This window comes from Lucilia cuprina, chromosome 2 (genome assembly GCF_022045245.1).
Source record: "Lucilia cuprina isolate Lc7/37 chromosome 2, ASM2204524v1, whole genome shotgun sequence".
Lineage (NCBI taxonomy): Eukaryota > Metazoa > Arthropoda > Insecta > Diptera > Calliphoridae > Lucilia > Lucilia cuprina.
This window is the reverse complement of record NC_060950.1, coordinates 26,310,789-26,321,970: the sequence shown is the minus strand read 5'-3', so window position 1 is coordinate 26,321,970 and position 11,182 is coordinate 26,310,789. Positions and strand designations below refer to the sequence as shown.

The window sequence follows — 11,182 nt, the reverse complement described above, 5'->3', positions numbered from 1 at the left end:
CTAAATTTTTAACGAAAAAAAGTTGGTTTTTATTGTACCATTCAACAATTAGGGTTCTATAAATCGATTTTCGAATAATCGAACAATCGACTTTTTGTCGAAAAAAGTCGAAGTCGACTATTTTGTTCCAAAAAAGTCGATTACTCGACTATCGTCTATGAAAAAAGTCTAAAAGTCGACTTTGTAAATAAAAGTCGAAAAGTCAAAAAGTCGGAAAAAGTCGAAAAAAGTCGGTAAAAGCCGAAAAGTCGAAAATTGGAGAAACAAGTCAAAAATAGTTGAAAATTTAAAAAAAAAGTGGAAAGAAGTCAAAAACTTTAAAATAGTCGGAAAAAACTCGAAAAAAAGTCAAAAAATAGTCGGAAAAAATCGAAAGAAGTCGAAAATATTTAAAAAGTCGAAAAAATCTAAATGTCGAAAATAGTCGAAAAAAATCGGAAAAAGTTGACAAAAGTCGATAAGTCGAAAAGTCGGAAAAAGTAGAAAAAAGTCGAAAAGTCGGAAAATGTCGAAAAGTCGGAAAATGTCGAAAAGTCGAAAAAAGTCAGAAAGTCGAAAAGTCGACTACTTATAAAATATTAAAAGTCGAAAAATCGACTTTTAATTAAATGAAAAAAGCCGAAAAATCGACTTTTCATAAAATGCAAAAAGTCGACTTTTCATAAAATGCAAAAAGTCGAAAAGTCGACTTTTCGTTTCAACTATAGAACCCTTTTAACAAGTATACACATTTTGGACACTTTGTAATAGAACGTTTTCGAATATTTCAATTTTATCTAAAATTATAGATCCAATAAAGTCAGGGTTGTAATAGCAAATCGTATACGAGAATATGTCGGAAACTTTGAAACGCTGATCCCAGATAGAATGTCCTGGCGGAACATTACAGCAAATACCTCTAGGAATCTGTTGTTACACGGATTTCTTTCAATTGGGGGATAAAGTGGGGCGGGGGTTCAATATTGAAGACCTAGAAAGAGAAATATTCCACCATTTACCAAATCATAACACAAGCTTCCAGGCAGAAGTACGAGCAATAATGGAATGCGTAAATTGGATTAGAATAAATATGGTGCCCACAGAGCTTAATGTATTTACCGACAGCTAGAAGGCAATTAGGGCGATATTAGGTGATAGAACTAAATCTAAGACCGTATTGGATTGTAAGAAAGCTTTAACTGAATACGCTCCGAGAGGAAAGGTTTACATAGTATGGGTATCAGCCCACTCGATAGTCGTCGGTAACGAAAGGGCGAATGTAATAGCTTTAAAGGGAAGGGAGCTCGAGGCAGTTAACCAGACAAACGCAAAACCATTTGACACAACAAAAGATGAACTAAAAATATGGGTGAGAGAATCCCATAAGTCCTCCTGGAATAATGAAACAGTTGGTGGAAACACGAAGATCCTATGGGGTGACCCTGATGAGAGCAAGACGAAAAATCTCCTCAAAAGCAAGTCTATAGTTAGTGTTCAGAATTGAACACGCATTTATTTATGTTTAATTTTGTTTAAGTAAAATAAGAAAGATCATAAATTATAAGTTCAAGTGCATGGGTTAGGTCATAAAAAATATTATATACGTTTGTTTGTACTACAAATAAATATGTATTATCGCTTTGTTTTTAGGACAAGCCGTAGCAGTGATAAGAACTTTAGTTCTAAGATGCACACATGGTCCTTCGATAAAAAAAAAAAACCAGCGCAAAAAATTAAAGAATATATATACAATAAAAAATATAAATAAAAATTTAAAAAGAAAAAGTCGACTTAAATAAATAAAAAAAAAAAAAAAATAATAAAAAACATTAAAAATGGCTCAGAGACAAAATTTATACGAATCTCAAAAGCAGATCACAGATCAGTTGACTGCAATTTTGGCGAAGATTGAACGCACAGAGATACGTAGTGCATCAATTGCACAATATCAAAACCGTATCGATAGCTTAGAAAGACAATTTTATGAGAACGACACTGTTCTCAATAAGCTTGGAGAGACATCAGAGGACTATTTTAAAAATAAGTTCTTCCAAAATGGCATTGATCTTATTAAACTGTGCAGAACTGCGATGCAGAAGTATGGCCAAACTTCTGCAGAAGCTATATTGGCGCCCAAAAAAGCAGAAAACTTAGAAGAAAGCCAAATGGAATCCAGCCATCAGAAATCATTAGAATCAATTAGGATTTCTATAAAAGATGAGGTGATGGAGCAGGTGAGATTTATGATGCAAGAATTGTTGCATCAGTTAAAACCCAACCTTGCGGAAAACTCTAAAAAAGAGTTAGAAAGAGCTCCAAGAGAGCTAGAGAATGCTCCAAGAGAGCCAGAGAATGCTCCAAGAGAGCCAGAGAATGCTCCAAGAGAGCCAGAGAATATTCCAAGAGAGCCAGAGAATGCTCCAGGAGAGGAAGATAATACTTACAAAGAAGAGAAGGTAAAAACCCATGATGAAGCCGGCATAAGAAAAGATGAGGAAGTGACGTCCAACTTGCTTATTCAATTTCGTAGAGAAATTCAAAAATTAGAAGAATGTTTATCTGACATTGAAGCAGAAAACATTCTAATACTTGAGCACAAAAAAAGCTCTTGGGAAAAAATCATGGTGGATATAAAACAAATCCACCGTGAATTAGTGGTCAATCACTCCGTAAAAGATGATATTGATGAAGAGCTGGAGTTGATTGACAAGCTATATGGAGAAGCATTAAAGGAAATACTAATAAAAATTTCCACAATGCAAGAAGAGAAAAGAGTGGTGGCATTTATTATAAGGTTTAAAAATAAGTTGCACAAAAAATCTTACGCCACTCAATATCTTTCGGTGAATGAACTAGGAGAAGCTGAAGAATTAATTATACGATGTCATCAAGAAATACAATTGCAAGAGGAGATGACAGCATTAAAGAAATTTGGCGTAGTAAATAGATGCAGCAGAATAGCGAGTTTATTTCCCTTTATAGACAAGAATGGAATAATTCGTGTCGGTGGTAGATTGCAGAATTCAAATTTACCATATAATCAACAACATCCTATAATATTGCGAAAGTCCCATTTGACATCGTTGTTGATAGAAAAGGCGCATATTTCAACATTACATGGTGGTAACCGAATAGTTGAAGCAGCACTAAGGCGTAGGTTTTGGATCTTAGATATGAAAAATTCAATAAAGAAATGTTTACGAAGATGTCCTAGATGTATTCGGTATAGCCAAGATCAGGCGAAGCAACTAATGGGCAATCTTCCAAAATCACGCGTAACGATATCAGCTCCATTTCAACATGTTGGTATAGACTATGCTGGCCCTATTCAAATGAAATTTTCGAAAGGCAGAGGGCAAAAATCCTATAAAGGATATATAGCTGTGTTTGTGTGCATGACGACAAAAGCGATCCATCTAGAAGCAGTTAGCGATCTGACGTCAGTAGCATTCTTAGCAGCATTAAAGAGATTTTTTGGAAGGAGAGGTGTTAGTTCGGATATTTATTCAGATAATGGAACGAACTTTGTTGGCGCAAATAAAAAATTAGATAAAGATTTTAAAGCTGTTGTTCGGAATAATGAGTCGATTATTCCTATATTGGCGATGCAGAAAATTCAGTGGCATTTTATTCCCCCGGCAGCTCCTCACTTTGGAGGTATTTGGGAAGCTGGCGTCAAATCAGTAAAATATCATTTAAAAAGGACAATCGGTGAAGCCAAACTTACATATGAGGAAATGAGTACTCTCTTAATTCAAATTGAAGCAGTATTGAATTCCAGACCTCTAGTAGCTCTAAACAATGATGAGCCAGGTCAATTTGATGCTTTAACTCCGGGACACTTTTTAATAGGACGTCCCCTGAATGCCTGTGCCGAACTAGTTGAAGAAGCAAATATTAATTCGCTAAATAGATGGAAACTAATTCAGAAACTAAGAAAAGACTTTTGGGTCAGATGGAAACAGGAGTATTTGACTACGCTACAGCAAAGGAACAAATGGAAGTTTCCGTCAGAGAATTTAAAAGAAGGTACAGTAGTACTAATCAAGGATGAAAATACTCATCCAGCAAGTTGGCCGCTAGCGAGAATTACAGAAGTACATAGCGGCAAAGATGGCAAAGTAAGAGTTGCAACATTGAAACTAGCAAATAGCTCGCTGAAAAGACCTATTAGCAAATTGTGTCCATTAGTATCTACGGATACAGAAGAAGAGAATTCAGCACCAGCAATGAGCTGTGTAACAACGACGAAGCCAGAAAAGAAAAAACTATGTTGGTTACAATTTATATTGATGATGTTGATGATAATGAACCCAGTCAAAGCACTACCAATTAACATGAACAACGTAGTCTCGATAAGCAACCTTTCAGCAAATACAGCACTGTATCTGGATAAGGTTGGACAACTAAACGCCATAAATTCGAAGTGGAATCTAGTAGTTTACTATGATTTATCCTTGTATTACCAAGAACTGGAGAGGATTGGTAAACTGATGGGGAAAGTAAGAGAAGAATGTCCGAAATTAAATTTATTTAAGGACTCCTGTGAAATGGTGATGTCAGTGATGGAAAGGAGATATAAGTTACTTGATCAAAATAACGAACTTCTAATAAATAAAAGCCGCAAGAAAAGAGCACCCTTTGAGTTCGTAGGATCTATTTATCATATTCTCTTTGGAATGATGGACGCAGACGATCGAAAGCAGATGGAGGAAAACATGAAAAACATTTTCAGTAACCAAGATGACTTAAATAAATTAATAAAACAACAAACTTCCGTTATTGATTCGACAGTAAATGTGTTGAAAAAGACAACAGAAGATGTCAATAACAACTTTAAACAAATGTACGGCCAATTAAAGTTATTCTACGATCAAACGAAAAATGAAACGAGTGAAGAGCGTTTAACATTGCTGTTTTCCGTATTGACCACCCAATTAAATTTAATGATTGATGAGTGTCAGAAGATACAATCTTCTGTAATAAATCATATGCTGATTGATATCAATCACGGTCATATAAATACTGACCTTCTTACACCATCCCAACTACAAAAAGAACTATTACACATAGAAAACGTGTTGCCAAATAATTTAGTTCTTCCTGGAAAGGCAACTAGTACTGAACTAAAAGAAGTATATCATGGAATGAAGGCGAAGGGTACTATAATTGATGATCGACTAGTGGTTCAGATAGAAATACCTTTAATACAGAAACATAATTCTGAGGTATACGAAATAATTACACTTCCTGTGGAAGTTAACAATAGCGCCGTTATGCCAAGAGTAAAGGATGAGTTCATAGTGTATAACTTCGCAACTAATATGTACTTCCTAATGTCACAATCAAAATTAAATATGTGTGAGAAGAGTCTTCAAGGTCAGTACAACTGTATTGGAAATATACCCTGGAAGCCAGCCATAGAGCGGTCTTGTGAAGTATCAGCGCTAAAACAATCCCGGCATGCTGAATGTGAATTTGAAGCTGTCCCAAGGAAAAGTGTGTGGAAGCAGCTTTCTACAGAAAATCAGTGGATATTTACAGTATTCGACAATCTAGTATTAACAGTAGATTGTGGTCCAAATAATCGAAGCTGGGTTAATTTACCAACAAAAGGTGTACTAAAACTAGCAGAAGAATGTACAGCAACTTATGAAGGAATAACTCTGTCAGCTTCTCGACACTTCGAATCTAAAGTAAATTCAGATATTCAGGTATCAACATGGGGTGTAGATCCAGACAAAATAGAAGCTAAGTTGGTAAAACCGTTTGATGTTACAATTATAAATAACGCCAAAGATATCAACCATCTAATGAAGGAAGTGCTTAATATAAAGGATACCAAAATCGATCTAAAACGGCTTCATTTTCACATGTTATCTGGACACACATCTCTAATTTTAATTATTATAATTATATTTATATTTATTGGTCTAGTTCTCAAGAACAAATGTTGTAAACAAAAAGAAGTAGTTAAGATAGATTTTTCTACACCATTGCCATTGCGGGCCCGGCAGAATGTTCAGAATTGAACACGCATTTATTTATGTTTAATTTTGTTTAAGTAAAATAAGAAAGATCATAAATTATAAGTTCAAGTGCATGGGTTAGGTCATAAAAAATATTATATACGTTTGTTTGTACTACAAATAAATATGTATTATCGCTTTGTTTTTAGGACAAGCCGTAGCAGTGATAAGAACTTTAGTTCTAAGATGCACATTAATTCTGTTGTTTATGTGACGCATAAACCATATGTTAGAGTTAATAATGAGGCATGAAATATATTTATATCACTGATGCAGTTATTACCCCATGCTAAGATAGAAACATTACACTGATAAGACTGAAAGTACACATGTGCACAAGATGTCTTATCATAGTTCTAGTTAGTTTTAAGATTTTTGTATTTAGCTCTTAAGATCATTGATTTTAAATAAACTCTTAATGTCTTACAAACATTCATTCGAACAGTACGTTCATACAGTTAGTATGATGGTACGTATTCTGAGTGGACACACAGGATTACGAGCACATCTATGCAAAATTGGACGTGCAGATTCAGAAGTATGTAAAGCATGTGAAGAGGACAGTAAAACTCTGGAGCACTTTCTTTGCCACTGCCAAGCATTCGTCGAAGTTAGATCCAGGTATCTTGTCAGGTGAGAGAATTCCATATGGCCTCTTGGAATAATGAAACAGTGGGTAAAACAACGAAGATCCTATGGGGTGACCCTGATGGGAGCAAGACGAAAAATCTCCTTAATAGCAAGCAAGTCTGTAGTTAGTATGATGGTACGAGTTCTGAGTGGAAACACAGGATTACAAGCACATCTATGCAAAATTGGACGTGCAGATTCAGAAGTATGTAAAGCATGTGAAGAGGACAGTAAAACTTTGGAGCACTTTCTTTGCCACTGCCAAGCTTTCGTTAAAGTTAGATCCAAGTATCTTGGAATTGATGTTATTCCGGAAATAACATTCCTGACTAACACTGATTGCAATATTCTTAGGAATAACGTTCGGAAACTGAGTTTTTGAACTCTGAAAAATAATTGATTCAGTTTCCTTTTTTCGTCATAAGGAGCGCACAACAGGCCCAAAAGTGGCCTTCATCCTCCTATCAACCTAATAGCAAATCAAAAGCACATACCTGCTTTCTGCTAACCTCAAGGACAACACATTTCATTCTATTCTTTCAAAAGACAAATAACAAGCTACTTAAGAAGTACTTTTTCCTTTAAACTCTTGATAGATTTTAATGCGATTGTTGTTGAATAATATTTGTCATTGTAAAAAAAAAAATCAATATCAATGTCCCCTCATAAGGGGTGTTCGGCTTTTTATGCTTGAAAGTAAATAACTGTGGGTGCAAGTGTCAAAATATCGTATGTAAACAAAGAGTGAAACAAATAAACATTGACTCGGCATATCAAGCATATACATGTTTTTTTGCAAAACAAACAAAAAACAACCGATTTAAATATTTGTATACAATTCTTTTTAAGCAGAAAATAAAAGGAAACCCCCTTTTTTATTTCAATATTTATTTTCGCTTTTTTTTTGCACAAATAAATGGGTATCAATAATAAAAATTACGTTTACTTATGTGGTGTAACTCCTATGGGTGTTATCTCAATAGCAGCATCATCATCATCATCATCGTTGCCATCATCAGCTTTGGTATTATCATTATTGCCAAACATTTGACATAAAAGGATTATGTGTTTGTTATCTTCATATACGTACGTACAAATCTATGAATATGTTCAAAATTCATATTTGACATATTGAACGGTGGGCAAAAATGGGAAAATGATTAAAATTATTATTTTTCGTATATGAAATGAAACCAACATAAGTATACTTAATGATATAAAATTGAACTGTCTGTCTTCCCCCCCCCCCCCGAGGGGCATGTTACCTTGGCGAAGACCTCCGCTTTGGTGTTATTGCAATCCCGGGGTATAAAGAGGGCCCAATACCTCCAGTCTGACCGGGACTGAAAAATTGGTTGTCTCAGTCTACTGCTTGTCTTAGTCCTTGCATAGATTGCCACAGAGGAGTGACTGTGGGACTAAGCGTTGGAAATGAGTTGGTGTCAATTGTATATGATATAGAATGAATGTAGAGGTATACGGGCCTTACCCCACCCGTATACCTAAATGAGTATGTCGTATGTTTTTCTCTATGAATGTATCGAATAAATGAGATGTGTACTGGGTTGAATGATGATGAATGAAAGATATCATATACAAGAGATACCGATTAATTTTCCTTCCTTGTCCAGATGTGTTCAGAGTTTACTCTGTTCATATCAGACACAGCGTGTCACTGTGAGTAAGAACGATGTCTACGGCTTATTGATGGATCGTGCTTCGGTCCACCGGTTACGTCTCTAGGTGCTGTTGCCGAATCAACAGAGCCATAGTAGTGTGGTTGTTTTACAACGTCATTACTTTGGCAAGAGATTAGATAGCTCGAGTACTCCAGCAAAGTACTTGCGCATGGTACCGGTCATAGCCAATGTGCAAAAATTGCCACCTGCGTCTTCATTGAAGACAAAGGGGCGATGGTAGACCGTTCTCAAGTCTACCCTGTGGGTGAAAAAGACCACCGTGAGATAAGGCCGACACGGCAGGTGCTCACGTTAAAACTATCGACAGTCTGTCTGTCTGTCCGTTTGTATGTTTGAATGTCGAGAGCACCTGCCTTGACGGCCTTATCTCCACTGTTTAGAGTTGAGGACGGTCTACCATCGGCCCTTTATTCTTCAAAGAAGAACTCAGCTTGTACATTGGCTTTGACCGGTTGTTGGAGTACTCGAGCTATCTAATATCTGATCATTGGATGGCCTCTGTTGATTCGCAACAGTACCAACAGACGTAACCGGTGGACCGAAGTACGATCCATCAATAAGCTGAAGACATTGTTCTTAGTCACAGGGACACACTGTGGTAATTCTGTTATGAACAGAGTATACTCTGAACATATCTTGACAAGGAAGGAAAATTCAATGGTATCAAATGTATAAGATACCTTTCATCCATCATCATTCAACCCAGCACACATCTCATTCATACGACACCGTACCCCACATTCATCCCGTACCATATACAATTAATACCAACTCATTTCCAACGCTTAGTCCCACAGCCACTCCTCTGAGTGGTATCTGTTGCATTCGGCAACAGCACCGAACTTATCCCGAAATATTGACTTTATCAAGCATCAGTATTTTAACCGCTACTTACTCTCCCCGCGAATTTGGGTTTAAACCACAGCCACTACGTGGATCCCGAAGGAACCTCAACCAACTGACCAGCCAGGACATTAGTCCTGCGGGCAACTGGCCAGACATCTTCTCAATCTCAATCAGTTTGACATCTTTTCAATCTATGCAAAGACTAAGCCAGGCAGTAGACTGTAACCAATTTTTTAGTCCCGGTAAGACTATAGGTATTGGCCACCCTTTTATTCCCCGGTATTGCAATAACACCAAGGTGTAGGCTTCACCAAGGTAACATGCCTCCGGGGGAATGTGACGTAAGTTTGTCATTCCGCTTGTAATTTTTTTAATAATTTTCCGAAACTATGTCCATCTGTCTGTCTGTATGTTTATTGAAACTAGTTTTTAGTATGCCCCAGATATCGGCGAGACCCGAATCTTCAATAATTTCAGCAAAATCGGTCCATAAACAATGGAGATATGAGCAAAAATCCGAGACAACCTCTAAAAATTTTATCAAAAAATAAAATACATAAATACATACGGCAGCTAGAAACATGAAATTAAGTATGTTGAGCCTGGCTTAAGATAGAAGCAATAAAAGGAAACTTTTTGGTACTTTTTCGTTTTTCAAAAGGCACTTTTTGAATTTTCTATAATATTGAATCTAAAAATATGAAATAAAGTATGAACAGTCTGATTTAGGTGAGAATCCATAAAAGGGAACTTTTTCGTTTTTCAAATGGTACTGTTTGAGTTTTCTATAATAATGAACTTAGAAACATTAAATTAAGAATATAGAGCCCCGATTAGGTACTTTTTGAAATTTCTATAGTATTGAACCTAGAGGTACCTTTTGAATTTTGTGTAATATTGAACTTAGAAACATGAAATTAAGTATTGAATCTAGAAACATGAAATTAAGCATGTTTAGCCAGAAGTAAGTTATGTAAAAGAGATATAAGATTCGGCACAGCCGAATATAGAACTCTTAATTGTTTATATATAAACCGCTATTATATACTTCACTCCCACTGTATACATGTATTACACTCTGACTATTTATTTCGCGTGACATTTCTTTTATGCTAAAAAGGATTTTTACGGTTTGACTTCTTGGCACAAATCAATTGCTTTTAAAATTTGTACGTTCAACAAAATCCTCCCCCATCAGCCTAGTTTACCTTAGGTACATCACCCTTTATCTTACTGCTGTCATAAAGACACAAATAAATGTCATAACAATATTTGTATGACTTTTTCATATCAAAATCATTTCTAATATAAAACTGATATGTATTTTTTATATCTATGTATGTATGAGTGACTTATATGATCAAATAATAAGCTTTTGCACTTTTGTGTATTAACATTAAAATGACATTACATTGAAAATCTACTCTACTTGTATAGGACTTTTAAGGAGTTTATTTATATTTAACCCCTTTATAATACTTACGTTTCGTCTGTGTCGTCGATTGAATTTTATGTTTGACATTCGTTATGCATTAGAATTCAATAAAAATAATAATAAATAGAGCAACATAATATTTACTTAACTTTTGAGACATTTTTCTTGTGTATGATTTTTAATGGCGACCAGTGTAATGTAGACATATGTAAGCATATCAAAATTTATATGTTTTATATGTAAGTAAAGTAGTTTTTATGCGCTTTTCATATTAATAAAAAATAGCTAATCTTTTAATACAATAGGTAGACTTTTCTATATATTAAGAATGGTTTAGATTAGATTTCCGTATTTAGAATTATTCATATGGTTAAAGTGGTAAAAAAAGAACCTAATGCTTAGATTATCTTGTTGCTAGCCTGTCCCAAATTTTAATTCTTATTTAGTATAGGACTGTAGTTCTAATATCCAATATTTCCATCATAAACTTTTTATTGTTTAAAAGTTTGTCCAGTAATGAGCTTCGCGATTGAATTTATTCTATTGTAATATCGATAGAACTC

General features: G+C 35.2%; 1 protein-coding gene across 1 annotated transcript; it reads left to right on the top strand.

Annotated features, from left to right (window-relative positions):
- Positions 1 to 1,709: 1,709 nt before the first annotated feature.
- LOC124419495 lies at positions 1,710 to 6,260 on the top strand. The gene is made up of 3 exons (XM_046949243.1): positions 1,710 to 2,735; positions 2,880 to 5,734; positions 6,158 to 6,260. The coding sequence occupies exons 1-3, from the start codon at positions 1,815 to 1,817 to the stop codon at positions 6,258 to 6,260; spliced, it is 3,879 nt and encodes a 1,292-aa protein (XP_046805199.1). The 5' UTR covers positions 1,710 to 1,814.
- Positions 6,261 to 11,182: the final 4,922 nt, after the last annotated feature.